The 19,742-nt window shown below is 50.6% G+C and overlaps 2 protein-coding genes across 3 annotated transcripts in view; one reads left to right on the plus strand and one right to left on the minus strand.

Moving 5' to 3' along the window:
- The window catches only part of STARD10 (StAR related lipid transfer domain containing 10), a 42,493-nt gene extending 34,701 nt beyond the window's left edge, over positions 1–7,792 (minus strand). The window contains exon 1 of the mRNA XM_058184811.1: positions 7,325–7,792. Coding sequence (XP_058040794.1) covers positions 7,325–7,486 — 162 coding nt within the window. The 5' untranslated portion in view covers positions 7,487–7,792. The remainder of the gene's footprint in view (positions 1–7,324) is intronic.
- A 7,977-nt stretch (positions 7,793–15,769) lies between these two features.
- Positions 15,770–19,742, plus strand: part of CLPB (ClpB family mitochondrial disaggregase) — a 72,016-nt gene continuing 68,043 nt past the window's right edge. Inside the window, exons 1-2 of one of the 2 annotated variants that reach the window (XM_058185683.1) lie at positions 15,770–16,388; positions 18,572–18,623. In XM_058185683.1, coding sequence (XP_058041666.1) covers positions 15,848–16,388; positions 18,572–18,623 — 593 coding nt within the window. In that variant the 5' untranslated portion in view covers positions 15,770–15,847. The remainder of the gene's footprint in view (positions 16,389–18,571; positions 18,624–19,742) is intronic. The other variant, XM_058185682.1, reaches the window with a different exon arrangement.

The following is a 19,742-nucleotide window of genomic DNA, read 5'->3' on the forward strand; positions in this document are numbered from 1 at the left end:
CTCCTGCTCCCTCCGTCTCCTTCCTCTCTGACCACCAGGGACCCCCCTCCCCCTCCCCCCAAGTCTTCCTTTTGCAGTGCATCCATCGTCCCCTCCAACAACAGAGCTTGCAAACCTTTGGTAGATGAAGAGCAATTTAGAGCGGAGGCTCCACCTCCCTTCGCATGGATGGGTCTTATGGGGAGGGGGAGGGAAACGGATTAGACGAGCGCAGGGCCATTAGTGGCTGCTGACATCACAAAAAATACAGCCAGCTGCACTGCAACCCTCGGATGCAAATAAACTTCATTTCATGGCCTCCTTAAATTAATTAACTGGAATAAGCATCTACAACGAGCCCCCCCCCCCGGAAAGATTTAAGCAGGCTGGCAAGGTCTCTGGACTAAGCCGGAACAACGTATTAAGTCCAGTTAGTCCTTGGCTTATAACTGTTTGTTTGGTGACCATTTGAAGTTACAATGGCGTTGAAAAAGAATAGAAGAAGAGAGGAGAGGATAAGGAGAGGAATGAAGAATAGAACAGAACAGAACAGATTAACAGAGCTGGAAGGGACCTTGTAGGTTATCTAGTCCAGCCCCCCACCCCCACCCAAGCAGGAGACCCTACACCGTTTCTGACAGATGGCAGTCCAGCTGTATTTCTGTGCTATGGAAAGATGATTTGGCTGCAAAATCTGGAACTCTTGTCCTTGGATATGCTGCAACGAAAATTCTTTAGGTGCCCAAAAGGAACGAGGGAACAATCCCCGCAATGGAAGAACGGATGGAGTTAGCAGTGGTGGCAAAATTAAGGCCTTTAATTAAAGAAAAGATCTGATCCTATTTTGTCTCTACTCGTTCTAGACTTTTGGGGGCTTCAAACAGAAAAAAAATACAATTCTGACTTTGGGATTTATTGACAAGTTTGTTGTTACAAAAATGGCTAGTATACAAAAGTAAAAAATAAAGTTGAGGCTATATATTATTATTTTTGTTCCACCACATTGAATAAAGTTGGAAATTAATGGGTTTTTTTTCTTCTTCTTTCCTTTACCTTACACTTTTCTTAGCCTCTCTTTTCCTTTCCCTATTCTCTTTGTTTTTCTTTGTATTTTATATGACCATAATTTCAATAAAACCTATATTTAAAGAAGAGAGTTATCTGCAAATTCCTGCCGGTGAACTTGCTGCTAAAAAGGCAAAAGGACATATCTCTTTTTCATTTATATTATGATAATTTCAATAAAATGATATCAAAGTATATTTTTTTAAAAAAGAAAAGATTTATCTGCAGACTTCTGCTGACGAACCTGCTTTTAAAAAGCCAAAAAGACATTCCCTCTTTTTTATTTATATTACAACAATTTCAATACAATGATATTAAATTACATTTTTTAAAAATTATCTGCAGATTTCCGCCAATGAACCTGCTGTTAAAAAGCCAAAAGGACATTTCCACTTTTAGCTTATTTATTTCAGGACCGGCTAGGAACGTTAGGCAGAGGTTTATAATCCACGTGTTCGAAGAAATTCGTAGCTTTTCACCAAAAGAAAAACGCAACGAGGCCTTTGAGCCTCTGGCTTTGGAGGGATTCCTGGAGATAAAGGGCAGATTGTGGCACTCTATAGCTTCAGGGCTTTGATGGGGATGGAGTGGACAGACGGCCCTTATAAGATGGATTGCTTGCTTCCCCTGATCTCTTGAGAAGATTAAGGGGAGAGGGTCTCTGCTACAAGGCTCAGGCGGCTGGCCGAGGGAAGGTGGACCGAGGGGCGGGGCATAAAAGCTCCATCAGGCAGATGGGCGATCTTTTAAAAATCAGATTTAAAAATCTGATAAAAACAAATACGACACAAAGCGATAAGAAAAAAAAATCATCCAATTCCATATAAGAAACCTTTACGTTTGTTGGTTTGTATCCCTTCTTTATTACTTTTACAAATAACTCAAGGAGGCAAACATTTCCAATACGCCTTCCTCCTCCTGTTTTGCCCACAACAACAACCCTGTGAGGTGGGCTGGGCCAAGAGAGCAAGACTGGGTTTAAATTGCCCAGCTGGCTTTCATGGCTAAGTCAGGCATCACCATCTCTTGGTGATTGGCCCAAAGTCACCCAGCTGGCTTTCATACCCAAGGCAGGACTAGAACTCATCATCTCCTGCTTTCCAGCCTGGCATCTAACCATTAGACCAGGGGTCTCCAACCTTGGCAACTTTAAGACTTGTGGACTTCAACACCAAGAATTCCTCAGCCAGCTTTGCTTTGAAGTTGAAGTCCACAAGTCTTAAAGATGCCAAGGTTGAGACCTAGACCAGGGTCTCAACCTTAGCAACTTTAAGACTTGTGGACTTCAACACCAAGAATTCCTCAGCCAGCTTTGCTTTGAAGTTGAAGTCCACAAGTCTTAAAGATGCCAAGGTTGGAGACCCCTGCCCTAGACCAGGGGTCTCCAACCTTGGCAACTTTAAGACTTGTGGACTTCAACTCCCAGAGTTCCTCAGCCACTGGGAGTTGAAGTCTACAAGTCTTAAAAGAGCCAAGTTTCCAGACCCCTGGTCTAGACCAAACAGTCTCAACCTATTTTATTGTGGGCGAGTGGGTGATACGGGGGTCTTCCTTTCTTTCCCGTTCCATTCCCTGGGGCTGAAGTTTCAGCTTCCTTTTCCTTGGCATTTCGAAGCCTGGCCAAGCTTTTTCTCCCTGGACCGCACAGGGAATTGTGCTAAATGCGCAAAGAATCTGCTAATCAGCTTTGAGCCAAGAGGCAAGAATGGCAGGTCTGAGCGGAGGGAGGAGTGGATTGTGTTTTTTGTGGTGGCCTGGAAGCAAATTCCTTGGCAGCCTGAAGGCCAATTCAAAAGCCAAAGAAAAGAGGAGATAAAACACACCGGGGGGGGGGGTAGAAAGGAGTATTAATGGCAGAGGTCAAACCTTGTGGTGGGGGGAGCAGGGAGACAGACTGGCCTGCAAGAGAGCAAAACCTTTGTTGAAGGCACTAGATGGGGAGGGTGAGATCCCACCTGCCTTTACCCTCCAGAAAGACCATTGGGCTTTGTGCTTCAGGTAGAAAAAATGAAACTTTGATTTTTGGGATTTGCTGATAAAAGGATAGGATTCGTTAGGATACAAATGGCCGGTCTATACAGCATATTACTGTGTAAAAGTTAAAAGTTGAGATTGTAAATTACTCCCTTATTTTACTGCCCTAAAAAGAGTGGGTGCTTTTCGTCCTCTTTTCCCTTTTATCCTACACGTCTTCCTCTTCCTTTTTCCCCTCCTCGTTTTCCCCTTATTTTCATTTCTCTTTGTTTTCTGTATTTTGTATCTGGATAAATAAATACAAAATTTGAACACACACACACACACACAGAGAAAATAAAATATTAAACAGGAAAACTAGCAGAAAGATCATTGGGGAGGATTGGGTCCTTGGGATCCCTCGATCCCAGATCCCTCAGGGACTCCAAGGTGAAAAGAAGGCCTTGGAACAGATCCCCAAGAGGGCATCAACACATCTCACCTACAAAGCAATAGAGGAGGGATTGGCCACCATACCTGGAAGAGTCAGAATCTCCACACCTTTCGCAACGCAGTGCATGGAGGCTGTTGCAAAATTCCAGGTAGGGCATTAGGGAGTAATCCTCCCTTTCTCACACACACACCCATGCCCTGCACCCACAACCTCTTGTGCCTTGGAAGACCAAAAAGACCTCCAAGTGTCTTGCCTGATCCATCCTCTGCGGGAACCCCAAGCCAAGGACCACCAGATCCCCATCCCCACCTCAACCCATGGGCTCCATCCAACCCAAGACCTTTCTGATCACACCTCCCCTCTCCCCTAATCACAACTTCTCCCCTTAGGGCACAGCTGGAGAAGAAAGGCCAACCCGCCCATCCACAATCATCCACCAAGGAAGTCCACCCTCTGCATCTGGCAGGGTATGAGTTGAGTTCTCCAGCTCTGAACTGTCAAAGGAAGGTCCAAGAGGTCAAACGTTGAAATAAGCCCACGTTCGACACAACCACAAGCCAGAACTGGGGCTTGTTGCAAATGCTGGGTTTGTGTTACAGGCCAAACTAAGGTAAAATGGATAGTTTGGGGCTGGTTGTGTGGTGGGAATCCAACTTTTGTTGTCGAGTAGGTGGGTGAAGGTAGGCTGCCATCTTAATCACACCCCATCTAGTGGGTCCTGAATGATACAAGAATCAACTACTGGCACTTGCTTTGGTTAACCTGGTTATCTTGGGGAGGGGCGTCACGTGAACTTGGACGATGCTTCATAAAAGTGTGTTATTACAGAATATTATCGTTCAAATGCAGGCGGTCTTCGACGTATGACCACAATGGACCAGAAAAGTTCTGTGGACAAGCAAGACACTTCTAAAGTGAGTTTTCACCCATTTTACGACCTATCTTGCCCCAGATGTTAAGTGAATCACTGCAGTTGCTGAATGTAAATGAATAAAAATAAATAAATACATACAAACATACAAGTGGTCCTTAACTTACAGCCACAATTGAGCCCAAAATGTCTGTTGCTAATCGAAACAGCTTTAAAGTTAATTTTGGCCCATTTTACAATATTTCTTGCCAGAGAAATTGTTGGACCTTGGTAACCTTTCTTGCCTTGGTCTGAAATGGTGTAGGGTCTCCTGTTTGAACAGGGGGTTGGACTAGAAGACCTCCAAGGTCCCTTCCAATCCTGTCATTCTATAATTCCGTTACAGTTGTTAAGTGAATCACACGGTTGTTAAGTGAATCTGGATTCCCCATTGGCTTTGCTGCTCAGAAGGTCCCAAAAGGAGATCGCATGACTCAGGGACTCTGCAACCGTCATAAATGTGAGCCGCTGGCTGGCCTCTGAATTTCGATCACATGACCATGGGGACCCTGCAACGGTCCTAAGTGTGAAAAATGGTCGGAAGTCCTTTGTTTCAGTGCTGCTGTAACTTTGAACGGTCACTAACTGAACTGTTGTAAGTCGAGGACTACCTGTAGAACCTGGTTCACGCAAGCATGAAAGCTTTCCCACAATTCTTCCTTGAGTAGCAACTGAGGGGGACAATTGTGATTCACTTAACAACCGTGGCAAGAAAGATCGTAAAACAGGGCAGAACTCACTTAAATGTCTCGCTTAGCAACAGACATTTTGGGCTCAGTTTTGGTGATAAGTTGAAGACTATCTGTATTTTAAGGTTCTTGCAGCATGTGTGTGTAGATGCATAAACACATCCTCAAATACACAGACGCCCCGTATTGGCCCCTATGGAGAGGGTCCGCAACTTGGGCGTTCTCCTGGATGCTCAGCTGTCGTTAGAAGAACATATGACGGCCGTCACCAGGGGAGCCTTTTATCAGGTCTGCCTGATTCGCCAGTTGCGTCCCTTCATAGACCGGGATTCCTTATGCACGGTCACTCACGCCCTCGTCACTTCCCGCCTGGACTACTGTAACGCTCTCTACATGGGGCTCCCCTTGAAGAGCACCCGGAGGCTCCAACTGATCCAGAATGCGGCTGCGCGGGTAATAGAGGGAGCTACTCGTGGCTCCCATATAACACCTCTCCTGAGCAGGCTGCACTGGTTGCCGGTGGTCTTCCGGGTGCAATTCAAGGTGTTGGTTACCACCTTTAAGGCGCTCCATGGCATAGGACCGGGATATCTACAGGACCGCCTGCTGCTACCTATAGCCTCCCATCGCCCTGTGTGCTCCCATAGGGAGGGTCTCCTCAGGATGCCGTCAGCCAAACAATGCCGGCTGGCGACCCCCAGGGGGAGAGCCTTCTCTGTGGGGGCATCCACCCTCTGGAATGAGCTTCCTCTGGGGTTACGATTACTCCCCGACCTCCGGACCTTCCGTCGCGAGCTCAAGACTTTTTTATTTCACCGTGCAGGGTTGGCCTAAGATACTATTGTTTTATATGGGGTTTTATCATTGTTTTTTAGCATAATTTTTAATTGATACTAGCCAAATTGAATTAGATTTTTATACCGTCTTTTAAGTTTGTTTATAAATATTGTTTTATGTTGGCTGTACACCACCCTGAGTCCTTCGGGAGAAGGGCGGTATAGAAATTTAATAAATGAAATGAATGAAACGAAATGAAATTTGTTCTTTTTTGGAAGCTGCTCAGACCTACAAGATAGAGGTACCGGTAGTTCTCACAATGGGGCCCAACATTTATGCGGCTAAGCGAGACATTTGTTAAATGAGTTTTCCCCATTTTAAGACCTTTCTTGCCACCGTTGTTAAGTGAATCACTGCTGTGGTTAAGTTAGTAACACCATCGTTAAGTGAATCTGGCTTCCCCATTGGCTTGGCTTGTCAGAAGGTCGCAGAAGGGGGACTACGTGAGCCCGGGTCACTGCAACCATCATAAGTACATGCCAGTTGCCAAGCCTCTGAATTTTGAATATGGGGATGCTGCAATGGTCACAAGTGTGGAAAATGGCCATAAATATGAATTAGTTGCCAAGCATCTGATTTTTGATCACGCGATCATGGGGATGCTACAAATGTAACTGTAAAACCGTCATAAGTCCCTTTTTTCAGTGCTGTGGTCAGTTCGGATGGTCACTAAAAGAAGGGTCATAAGTCGAGGACTGCCAATATGGGAACTGGCCTTCTAAGGAGTAGACTTTTGGTTTTGACTCTGGCCACCCAACAAACGGCAGATTCTTCGCTTGTATATTTATTATTTATTTATTTATTTATTTATTATTTAAATTTTTATACCGCCCTTCTCCCGAAGGACTCAGGGCGGTTCACAGCCAGATAAAAAATACACAATAATACAATATAAATACGAATAAACCTTCAGCTGCAAAGTCCTCCAAAGTCCCATCCTGGTTTTTGGGGTGCCAGGAAAACCCAGAAGATCTCTCTATCTCTCTCTCTCTCTCTCTCACACACACACACACACACACACACAGAGAGCAGAAAGGCAGCCTTGCAGGTTTCCTCTTCCGGTCACAGCCCTGGCCAGCTGACCACACCAGCTTCAATGCTGCCAAACTACCCCTGATTGACCCCTCTGGAGGAATCCAGCAGGCAGGAATCCCCAGAGCCCCCAAGCCCAGAAGGGGCAGTGAGGAAGTGGGTGGGGCTGCCTGGGGGTTTGACTAGCCCCCCCCACACCCACCCACCCAGCTTGCACCCCACAAACTCTGGAGTCACCAACCTGGCTAGTCCCAAAGCCAGGAGTGCAATTGAACCCCCAAACCTGGTCAGTCTGAAACCAGTCGGGCTGGCCAGTGCTTGGGGTCTCCCCTCCCCCCCCCAAAAAAAAAGGGGGAGGGGGCGGACCAGGGCAGGTGGGGGGGAGGTTGGGGGGCCTGGGCTTACCTTGATCTTGTGCAGCGACTTCTCCGCCTCCAGCACCTGAATCCAGACGGCGATGCCGGATCGGTGGTAGGTGAGGTGCCAGCCGGCTTCCGAGTTGCATTCCGTTCGGAAGTGGTCGAAGGCGCGATCGTCCGGGATCTGCACGCTCTCCCGGCCGGACATGCCGCCGCCCGAGACCCCCGGGCCGGGCAAGACCAGCGCGCCCCGAGGAGGAGGAGGAGGAGGAGGAGGAAGGCTGGCCGAGCCAGGCGCCCCGGGATGCGGCTCTGAGCGCACGTCTGGCCGCGGCGGGGCGGACTGGCGTGGCGTTGGCGGCCGGCCAAGCGGACAGGTGAGTCACGCGCAGGTGAGCCGACGCGGGCCCTCCTCTTCCTCTTCCTTTCTCCCCCGCCCTCCTCTTTTTCCTCCTCTTCTTCTTTCCTCCTCTTTCTCCCCCTCCTTCCTCCTCTTCTTCCTCCTCCTCTTTCTTTCTCCTCCTCCTCCTCTTTTTCCTCCTCTTCTTCTTTCCTCCTCTTTCTCCCCCGCCCTCCTCCTCTTCTTCCTCCTCCTCTTCTTCTCCTCCTCCTCCTCTTTTCCTCCTCTTCTTCTTTCCTCCTCTTTCTCCCCCTCCTTCCTCCTCTTCTTCCTCCTCCTCTTTCTTTCTCCTCCTCCTCCTCTTTTTCCTCCTCTTCTTCTTTCCTCCTCTTTCTCCCCCGCCCTCCTCCTCTTCTTCCTCCTCCTCTTTCTTTCTCCTCCTCCTCCTCTTTTTCCTCCTCTTCTTCTTTCCTCCTCTTTCTCCCCCTCCTTCCTCCTCTTCTTCCTCCTCCTCTTCTTCTCCTCCTCCTCCTCTTTTTCCTCCTCTTCTTCTTTCCTCCTCTTTCTCCCCCGCCCTCCTCCTCTTCTTCCTCCTCCTCTTTCTTTCTCCTCCTCCTCCTCTTTTTCCTTCTCTTCTTCTTTCCTCCTCTTCTTCCTCCGGCTCCTCCCTGCCCCGGTGGGGGCTCCGCAGCCGGGCTGGGCGGAGGGAGGGAAGGAAGCTGCCCGGGAGCCGCTGCAGAGGGGCGGCCGGGCAAGCTCGCCTCTGTCGGGATGCGGCGCGGGAGCAGCGGCAAGCCGGCGCCCCCTTCGCCTCCCCCCACCCCCCCGGGCGCCGCCGGTCTCTGCCGGGTCCTACCGCCGCTGACCGAGCCGGGAAAGGATGCTTGCTTAGCGGGAGGTGGATGGACCCCGGCGCCCATGCTCCACAGCGAAGGCAGGAGGGGCGCCCTGCTCCCTGGGCTCTCCCCCAAGCCCCCCAGAGAGAGGGCGGAGGGGACTCAGCCAGGGCCAAGCCGGTTGGTTTGGAACTGGGTTACAGCTAGTCCTCGACTTACAACGGTTCATTTAGTGGCGGTTTGAAGTTACAAGGGCACTGGAAAAAACATGGCTCAGGACCATGTTTCACACTCACGACCGTTGCAGCGCCCCCTTGGTTGCGTGATCGAAATTCAGAGGCTAGGCAACTGACTCGTATTTATGACGTTCTCAGTGTCCCCGGGGACACGTGATTCCCCTTTTGTGACCTTCGGACAAGCAAAGTCAAGGGGGAAGCCGGATTCACTTAACGACCAGGTTACTAATTTAATAACTGCAACGATTCAATTTAATAATTGTGGCAAGAAAGGTCGTAAAATGGGATTAAAATCACTCAACAACTTGTCTCGCTTAGCAGCAGAAATGTTGGGCTCCGTTCTGGTCATAAGTCGAGGACTGTGTGTATTTTGTGGCTTCCTGTGGGATCGGCTCCCTCCGCCCACAAATTGGCCCTCTGGCTATATTGGTTGATTTGCAACAAATGCAGATGCTCCCTCTGAATTGTATTGGTTTATTGATAAATTTACATCTGCCCCCTTCTGGCAGGCGAATGGCTACCAACAATCAAAACTTCATTAAATAAAGCAAAAAAAAAATCAATAATACTAAAATTAAAACCGTAGCCCTCCTATTGCCACTTTTAGAAAAGCCTGGAAGATTGGAATGGTATGAGAACTTCTGCCCTGGGGAGGGGGTTGGACTAGATGGTCTCCAGGGTGCCTTCCAGAGCTAGGATTCTATAAATTGAGGCCACTTCTTGCATTTTTTCTTCAGGCCACTGTGAGAAGCATTTAGGATGAGGGTCATTTGGTATTTTGCATTGATTATGTTTTCAATTTTTTTTGCTTTTTGCTTTGTTTTCTATAGTTTGCAACTGGAAATTCTCAGTTTCTTCCAGACCTTATTACAGGTAGTCCTCGACTTAACGACCGTGGCCATTAGCGCCACAATGCAGCCGCCATCGACCTTTCCTGGCCCCTGCAGCCCACCAGAGCAGATGCCACAGGGCATCCGTGGCACTGGGTGAGGATTTTACCGGCCCTGCCGGGAAACCTAGCCAAGCCCGCCAGAATAAATAACATTCCAGCCGGTGGAATATTTGCCCACGGAAAACAAGCCGGCTTCCCCCTCTCTGAGCAGGAAAGAGGAAGGAGGAGAGCCAGGCAGGAGAGGCCGCAAAACCTAGTCCTCCATTGTGGGCGAGACGGGAGGGGCGTTTCCTTCCTCCTTTTTGCAAAATGCTGAGGAGGGGGAGGAGCTGGACCCCTGCTTTGCACCCAGGGCCTTGCGGAGAACAAGCAAGAAAGGGATTGAACCCAGGGTCAGCACAGCAGGTCAAATTTATATGCTGCTATGGATGCAGAATTCATCTTGGAATTAGTTAAATTAAGAACCACCGGGCTGTAATAGTTTAGGTGCTGGCTTGTAAATCAGGAGATGGTGAGTTCTAGTCCCGCCTTAGACATGAAAGCCGGCTGGGAGACTTTGGGCCAATCACCAGGAGGATGTGAGTTCTAGTTCCGCCTTAGGCATGAAAGCCAGCTGGGAGACTTTGAGCCAGTCCCTGTCAGCTCAACCCACCTCACAGGGTTGTTGTGGGCAAAAAGGAGGAAGAAGCAACATTAGGTACATTCACCGCCTTGAGTTACTTATAAAGTCATAAAGACAGGATAAAAATATAATAAAGAAACAAAATTAACAAATAAGGGTCTCCCAGCTACCTGTGAGGCTCTCTTGGCATTATTACAGTGTTTCCAGCTGTGGCCTGAACCCGTCTCCTGCCCATCGTGAGCATGGCCGACAGCCAAAGACGCCACGGCAAAGGTTTGGATCTCGCTAAAAAACGAGTCAGAAGGGCTGTGAATGAAGTTGTGTGATTCATACACACACATTCACAAACACACCCCACTGCCCGGTTCTGGCTTTTTTTCTTTAAGCTTCCGATTTGGCTTAGATATTGACGTAGAGCTTGTGGGATACTTGTTGAACTGGTTCACACGGTGCCCTAAAACCAGAATTGGTTTAACTACACCTTATTGATTAACCGTGATTATCTGGATTTGGACAAGCTACTGAGCCATAAACCATCCGTTAGCCAGCAGTGTGGCTGAGCCCACAAAATAGGATAAGCCGCATTAAGTGTGTTACATGAGCACCATCGCACAAACCCCTTTATTTATTTAGTACGGTATATTTATATGCCACTTGTCTTGCTGTCTTGAGTGACTCTTGGGTAGCAGGCTTAACAACAGTAAGAAAACATGCAGGTAGTCCTTAATTTACGACCACAATGGGCCCCCAAATTTCTACTGGTCGCTGTGCCTGGCCAGTAAAAGCTTTAAACCCTGTGAAGACTGGAGGGAGGCAGGATGAGCCTTGTCCCAGTTTAGGACTGCAGATTGATCCTTTGCACAGGATTTAGAAAAAAAATTGCAGAATTTGCTGACTATCAGCAGGCAGCTTAATCTTCTGCAGTAAAAACCAGATTTTATTGCACCTTAAAGCCCAACTCATTTATTCAGCACTTAGCCAGATTTCTGGGGAATCACAGCCAAGGGATTTGTTGGGGGGGGGGGATTTTCTAAGAATTTCTCCCTGCGTCTTCCAGGCCTGGGAAGTCGGTGCTACGTGGAGTGGAATCTCTTCCGTTTCTTGCCAATGCTGCCCTAGGAAGATCAGCCTCCTCTGGAGAAATGCCGTGCTGAAAATGGACTGAATGCGGTGACTGAATTGTGCAGCTTGGAATAAATAAATAAAAAAATTGTCTATGTTCATAAAAAAACCAAGGTTTAGGGGAACAGCCAAGATGTAGCTGGTAGACCCCACCTGTGCTGCTTTTCTATTTTATTTTAATTTTGTTTTTTTATTATTATTTACTTGATTCATTAAATATGAAACTCAATTAACTGAACATTCAAAAATGTTCAAATACCATTGACTGGTGCTAATGGCCGATACGGGTTGCTGCCAGCGTCCTAGGTATCAACCAAGTACCTTCTTAAGATGTACGATGTTCCGAGTAGTGCAGTTTTTTGCAGTTCCGCTGGTGTTATTGCAGGAAGCTGCAATTTTTATTATTATTATCTGTTGTTGTTTTGTTTTATTGTTTCATTTCATTTCATTTCTTATTGCCAGGTATCTCAAGAGTTTCTGGGCTTTATTTGATGTTTGATGTCAGATTGGATTGGATTCCATTGTCCTTATTTTTAGTCCAATTGTATTCTTTTTTGATGTGATCTATTTATAGAATGAATGACTGATTGATTGATTGATCTGGTTTGATTTCTATAGTTGCCCATCTCAACAACTGACTCTGGGCTTTAACTGGTGCTTTATTGGATTGGAATTTATCATATATGTTTTTAGTCCAAATACTTTGACCCTCTTTTAATTCTGTATTAGATTAAGGAGCAAAAGGACCCACTGGTGGCAGCCTCTAGCTGATTGTGGGTGAGGCGGATGGGAGACCACTCGGGAGCCTCAGCTTGCAAGCTGGGCTGGAAAGTGAAAAATTTGTGGAACGCTGCCCAGATCAGTGCAGGTTGCATCATCAGGAATTGAGTGCGTCTTTGTGTAAGGAAGGGGCGAAGTGGGTATGCAGGGCAATGGCTGGCATGCACAGAAACGCTTGGGTGAGAAGGGTTTTCCCCTCTGCACATGCCAGGTGTGTCTGATCAGGGCACTGATGCGAAGGTGCGTTTCTTGCAGCTGAGAAAAAGGTAGATTTGTGACTCCGGTTGAGTAGCTGCCTGTCTTTGTCACTTCCAGTTGAGCTACATGTAACCCAGTGTGTCTCAGCCTTGGTGACTTTAACACAGGCGGATTTCAACTCCCAGAATTCCCCAGCCAGAATAGATGGATAGATGGATGGATCAAGATACATAGATGACAGATAGATGATATTTATTTATTTATTAAATTTATATTGCCGCTTATTCACCCATGGCGACTCAAGACGGCTTACAGAATATAAAAACCATATTTAAAAACAGTAAAACTAATAAAAAAATCAAATAAATTAATGTAATAAAATCAACCTCCACCCGCTACCTCCTGCCGCAGCGACAGCCGATCACACGAGCCATTTAACGGGCTCCATCCCGCTCTGGGTTCCCCAGGCCCACTGGCACAGCCAGGTCTTCAGCGCTTTCCAGAAGAGAATTAGAGTGGGATGGATGGATGGATGGATGGATGGATAGATAGATAGATAGATAGATAGATAGATAGATAGATAGATAGATAGATAGATAGGAGAGAAAGAGAGAGAGAGAGAGAAAGGGGGGGGGGCAGGCAGGCAGATGGAACAGCTTCCCTGTAGAAGTTGTGGGTGCTCCATCACTGGAGATTTTCAAAGAAAGATTGGACAACCATTTGTCCAGAATGATATAGGGTATCTTGCTCAAGGAGGGGGTTGGGCTAAATGACCTCCCAGGTCCCTTCCAGGCCAGCCCTATATTTCTATGAGTCCATGATCAGGACCCAGGTTGTTGGAGGCAAAATGCTGACTCTGTAAACCACTTAGAGAGGGCTGTAAAAGTACTTTGAAGTGATATATAAATCCATGTGCTCTTGCTATCTTGGGCAGGGGGTTGAAGACCTTGAAGGGTTAAGGCGATTCTATGATTCTCTGCTGGACACCTGAAGGGAGGAAGACCCCCTGGAGCTCCTTTGCCGGACTCCAGGCGCTGAGGCTGCCATCCCATCCCTCCCCCGTCCCTTCCTGCCAATATCTGTTTCCCTGCCTGGGCATGTGTGGGAGGCCGAGGAGAAGAAACAGGGGCCTGGATGCCAACCTGGGCATGTAAACAAGGACAGATGGGGAGACAGCAGCCCAGAGGCTGCAGGGATGAGTCACGCAGGGGTGGGAGCCGCCTCTGCCACAGCGAAGGTGCAGAGCACATGTCTGCCTCGGGGTGTGTGTGTGTGTGTGTGTGGCCACAGGGTGCTTTGCACACATGTGCAAGTCCCTTTTCTTCCCTTGCCGGTCCCATGGCACCTGCCTTGATTGCAAAGGCAGTTGGTTTAGCTGACAATGATATATATATGACAGCCTGGTGTGTGTTTTTTTTAATACCAAGAGGGCTTGGGAGCTAAGTGACCCAGCAGCTGTTCCCCACCCAGCACCTCTCCAGATGAACAGGGCAAGATGGGAGTTGGAGTCCCAAATATAAAGGTTCAGGAGGGGCTTCCTGCCAGCCAGGGGGCTGATCCCGTCGCTTCCTCCTCCTTCCAAAGTCTAATATGGTATTTCTTTCCCTTCCTTCCTTCCTTCCTCCCTTCCTCTCCTCCCTCTTCTTTTCTCTCCTCCGTTCCTCCCTCCCAATCCCTCCCTCACTTTTCTTTACTCCCTCCCTCCTTTTCTCTCCTTCCTTCTTTCTCTACCTTCTGCCTGCCTGCCTGCCTTCCTTCCTTCCCTCTACCTCCTCTCTCTCTCCCTGCCTCCCTTTCTTCCTCCCTCCCTCTTGTTGTCCCCAATTCGGGTCTGAGCCTGGTGCCAAGGCCAATAAAGGACATCAGACACGAGGTGCAGTTTTGATTGCTTTTTATTGGGTTACCCCGAGGAAAAGGGCTCCTGGCCAAAGGAGAGCCAAGAACAAAGGATTAAGAAAGCTTTATACCTTTTCACTAAAAGAGAAGGCGGGACAAGGCGAGATAATAAGAAATACCATCTAATAAACATTTTAGCAGCAATTCTACAATTTGTTCTATTGGTCTCTAGCTGTCCCTATTCCTAAGCCTTAGCTATTGAATGCCCCAGGAGTTATCTAATACACATTTTATTTGCTGCGGGCCATCTCTATTCCTAACTTTTAGCTGAGGTCTGCAAGTTGCCTAACTCTTTGTTACTTTTATCAGCTTTCTAACTACCCAGAATTGTTACAAGCTTTACACGTGCATATTTCCTGTGAATAAGCATTCTTTGTTCTTGCCAAACAGACTCCACACTTACAGGCTTTCTGATTTACTTTCAAGGGTGTGCCATGCCTGGCTTTATTTAAGCAGACAGCCAAAACTCACTTAACAAATGTTTCACGTAACAACAGAAATTTTGGGCTCAATTGTGGTCGCAAATCGAGGACTACTTGTATAGCTTTATCATTAAAAAAGTCCTTACATGGCCTCCATTTCTTACTCTGCCCCCCCCCTTGTGGTTGTATTTATTTAGCATCTGGCATAGAGTTCATGGAGCCAGCACAAGTAGTCCTCCACTTATGACTACAGTTGACCCCAAAATTTATGTTTGCTAAGCAAGATAGTTAAGTGAATTTTGCCCTGTTTTACGACCTTTTTGCTGCAGCTTTCCCCTATTTATTTATTTATTTGCATTTATATCCCGCCCTTCTCCGAAGACTCAGGGCGGCTTACACTATGTCAAGCAATAGTCTTCATCCATTTGTATATTATATACAAAGTCAACTTTTATTGCCCACAACAATCTGGGTCCTCATTTTACCTACCTTATAAAGGATGGAAGGCTGAGTCAACCTTGGGCCTGGTGGGGTTTGAACCTGCGGTAATTGCAGGCAGCTGTGTTAATAACAGACAGACTTAGTAGTCTGCGCCACTCAAGGACCCTTTGACTTTGCTTGTCAGAAGCTGGCTTTTCTGGGCAGGTTGCACAAGGTTTTGAATAATAATAAGAATAATGTGGGGATTTGCACAATCCTCTGCTCTGCAGACACACACCCACACAGACATTCCATGCACAAAGGTGGCTGGGGTGGAGCCAGCAGGCAGCTGGAAGGGTTAAAGTCGACAGTGGGCTAATTCTCTGCTATTACACCTTTCCCACAATCCTAACCACCAATAGAGGCTACCCCGTGGTCCGGTCCCCTCCGCCCCCCCTCCACTCCCCGGCACCACTCGGGTTTCGAACTCGCAGAGCCCGGATGGCGGCTGACCTGCCAAGTCGAGGCCACGCCCTAGAATCCTCGTCTGGCCGTGACGTCAATAAAGCGCCTCTTTGTTTACGCATGCGCTCCCGCGGCTCCATGGGAATCGTAGTCTGCCGTCGCCGGATGCCGCTGCGCTAAGCCGAGCTGGGCCATTCCCGAGGACTACAGCTCCCACGAGCGCCCCCTCGCCTCCCCTGGCGCGTCCCCTTCGCAGCGGCGCCGCCCTCCCTGCCGCCATCTTGGTTTCCCGGGTGACTGGAGGAGCTGGCCGGCAGCGCTCGGCCGGGAAAGGAGCGCGATGCTGGCCTGCCTGATGACCAGGCCCGTCCCGCCCGCTCTCACCAGGCTCCTGCGGGCCGCGGCCGCCCGCCCGCCCGCCAAACGCGGCACGTCGGCGCAAGGGTCGGCCGGCCGAGAAGACGCGGGCCGCTGGGCCGAGCGCGAGGAGCTGCGCTTCCCCGCGGCCGCCGCTAGAGGTCGCCACGGGCCCGTTCGGACTGCGGAGGAGAGCGGCGCGGAGCTGCGGAGGCGGCCGGCGGCCTCCAGGGGGCGCCCTCTGGCCGGCGGAGAGCCCTGGGGGGCCTCGTGGGGGCCCGGCGTGGCCCCCGGAGGCGTCTGGCTGCCCCGCCTGCCCCGCCCGGAGGAGGAAGAGGAGGCCGAGCGCCCCCCGCTGGAGGAAGCCCCCGGCCGGCCTCGCTTGTGGCCCAACCCGGCGCCCGCGGGCCGCCAGCGGCGGAAGGAGAGCCGGGGTCGCCGGGCCAGGACGCCCGACCTCTCCGCCTCGGCCCTCGCGGCCGCCGGGCTCGCCCTGTGCTACAGCCGGGGACACCTGGGCGAAGGTGACTGGAGGGGGGGGAGGGGAGGCCAAAACACGGCAGGGGACTCCGCCTTTGACAGCCCCCCCCAGCCCTCCCCCCAAGAGCCAGAAGGGCCCTGTGGTGGGGGGGGGGAGCAGGTGCCCCTGGCATGGAGGCTCCCGTTTCTCTGATTCACCTGCCTGGATCCTGAGACTGTCCAGTTGTCACTTGTCTGGCATAGCATAGGTCTGAGCAGGGGGGGCTGGACTAGGTGGCCTCCAGGGTCCCTTCTGTTCTATTCTAAAGGCCCTGCCCTCCCCCCTCAGCCCCACCCACCCCTTGGGAAGGAGGGCTCCCCCAGACCCTCTTGAGGGCCAGGGCTGGGTCCACTCTGGCCGTGCCAGGGACGGCTGCCCTCTTCTGCAAAAATATGATAGGGGAGCTCCGGGGTTGACCCACCCCAGGAATCAGTGATCCTGCTGCAGTGTTTCTGCAGAAGGTGGTAGCTGCCCCTGGCATGGACTGTAAAGGCCCTGCCCTCAACCTGGAAGGTGCCCCCTCAGCCCCCATTGGGGTGAAGGATCTGTGGGGAGGGGGGAGCCCCCAGACCCTCTGAGGACGTGGACTGGGTCCCCTATGGCGATGCCAGGGGCAGCTTCCCCCTCCCTTGCAGAAATTTGCAGAGTGACCCTGCCTTTCCCTCCCCCCCCCCGCCCCCCATAGCCAGAAGGCTCTTCTGCTTTTGCAGAAGGTGGCATGGGGGTACCTGGATCATAAGGGTCCTGCCCTCAGCTTGAAAGTTGGCTGTGGGCTGCCTCAGTCCCATCCCCCCCAACATTGGAATGAAGGAATTGTGGGGAGGGGGCATCCCCTAAGCATCTGGTCTGAGTCTAGGCAGCCCTTACACGCATGCCGGGGCAGTTGCTGCCTTTCTGTAAAAACTTTGCAGGGTGACTCTGCCCTTGATTCCCCCCGCCCCCCAAGAGCCAGAATGCCCCTGGGGTGCTTTTGCAGAAGGAGGCAGTTATCCCTGGCACGGGCACCGGGACTGCCTGGACTGTGGATGCAAAAGGTGACTAGGGCCTGCCACAGCCTCCATTGGGATAAAGGATACATGGGGAGGGGTCTGGGCTGCTGGGGGCAAGGGGGCACTAAAGACTGGGCCTGGGTCCAGGCAGCCTTTGCACCCATGCCACCTTCTGCAAAAGCCTGGCAGGGTGACTCCGGCTTGGATCCCACCCAGAGCCCAAGTGGCCTACGGTGCTTCTGCAGGAAGGTGAGAGCTGCCATGGGCATTGGGGTGCCTGGATCTTGGTGGCCTGGGAGGTCATTAGGTGCCCCCTCAGCCCCATTGGGATGCATGGGGAGGGGTCTGGGCTGCTGGGTGAAAGAGCGTCCTCCATGCCCTTAAGGATCACGGAGCTGCTGAGTCCAGGCGGTCCTTGTGCCCATGCCAACCACTGCCGTGCAGAATCATGGCAGGGTGATTCAGGCTTGTTCCCCTGCCCAGAGCCCAAATGACTCCGGAGTGCTTCTGCAGAAGGTGGCAGCTGGTAGCACGGTTGATTCAGGGCTGGGGGAGATGTCAGTCAAGCTGCCCCCGCCCAGGGTGACTTTCACAGCCATGACACAAGATTTAGCCCACCTGACAGGCAGAGAGGGGCCCTGGAGTTCCAGGACAGGCAATCCATGACTTACAACCACCCTTGGGACCTGTTTTTCCACTGCTTAGCAAGGTGATCGTTAGATGAGTCACCCCCAAGTTTTACACCCTTTTTGCCACAGTTGTTAAGCAAATCATACAATTGTTTATTTATTTATTATTCAAATTTATTATTCAAATTTTTATACCGCCCTATCTCCCGAAGGACTCAGGGCGGTTTAAGCGAAACCTGCAGCTGTTTAGCGAGTTTGGCTTCTGCCATTGAGTTTACTTGTCAGAGGCCAGCTGGGAAGGTCGCAAATGGCGATCACGTGACCCCGGGACAGTGCAACCATCATACATACATGTTCATCACGTAACCGTGGGGATGCTGCGATGCTCCTGAGTGCAGGGACCAAAGTCACAAGTCACTTTCGGCAGTGTTGTTGTAACTCTGGACGGTGGCTAAGTGAACGGTCGTTAAACTGAGGACTCCTTGTCCATGCTGCAGACGGGGCTGCCAGCCTCTTCTCTTTCCCTAGGAGGATTCCTCACGTTCCTTCTCTCTTCATCTTTTTTTCAGAAGAGTCCCTCCTGGAAGCAGTGCGGCTCAACAGTGTCCCTGAAGTGGAAAGGTGGGATCTTGCGGACAGATTTTCTGAGCGGTGGGCCTGGGGGGGAGGTGCAGACGCTGTCTGGGAATCCCTGCTAGCTCTGCACACACCTGCCTTTAGGGGTGGTTGTGCCCGTGCTGGCGCTGAGTGTGGCCCAACATCCCCCAGCCAGCTTTCATGACTCACTTTCACCTGGTGATTGACCCCAAACTCACCCAACTGGCTTTCGTGCCTAAGGCGGGACTAGAACTCGCTGTCACCTGGTTTCCAGGCCAGTACCCTTACTCACTAGAGCAAACTGGCTCTCATGTAAGAGGCCTCGGTTTCCTTTTCACTGGTTTTAGAGCATTCGCTCCCAGAAAAATAATGTCTGGCCTGGTTTTGGTGGTCCTGGAGGTGCTGGCAAGGGGACAGGCCTAGCTGTGGCTGGATGAGGGGTCCTTGCTTCTCTCTCCGCTTGGTGGTTTGGTGGGAAAAGGCCTGGCCCTGCTTCCTCCCTGAGATCTTGGCACAGGCAGATTCTTCAGCCAGCCTCTGGCTGTGAAACAGTGACCTCGTGGGGGAAGGAATGGGATCTGCCCACCTCCCGAGAAGAGCAGCTTTGTTATTATGGCTCCAGAGTTCAAGTTTGCAACCCCCTCTCTTCCTTCCTTCCTTCCTTCCTTCACCTGCCAAGCAGGCGAGGCGCTTGGCTGGCAGCCCTGAGTACAAAGTCAAACATGGCCTTTGGGCTCCGGCTTTTAAGCAGTGGCTCCCGGAGTCACTCAGCCAGAACTCTGAATAGAAGCTCCATATGTCTTGGGGAAGGGGGGGGGGAAAGTCAGGGCCTGGGCTGCAAGAGGAGATGCCCGGAGAGGTCTCAGGGTCATCTGCCTTTGCGGGGGTAGGGTGGGGGGGACTGCTTAAGAGCCCAAACACATCCGGACTGCTACCGGGTGGGTGGGGAGACTTTCCCCCATCGGAAGGTCTTTGGATCCGATTGTAGCTGCTGCAGGCGGGAAAGGGAGCTGGCCCCCTAAGATTCCTGCTAGGGAAGGATTTGTAGCCCCTGGGAAGGAGCGTAAGAGGAGCTCTTGGCACGGGGGTCTCCCTTCAGTCTTCCTTGGGCAAGCAGGGGTCTTTACTGGTAGAATATTTGTA

This window comes from Ahaetulla prasina, chromosome 5 (genome assembly GCF_028640845.1).
Source record: "Ahaetulla prasina isolate Xishuangbanna chromosome 5, ASM2864084v1, whole genome shotgun sequence".
NCBI lineage: Eukaryota > Metazoa > Chordata > Lepidosauria > Squamata > Colubridae > Ahaetulla > Ahaetulla prasina.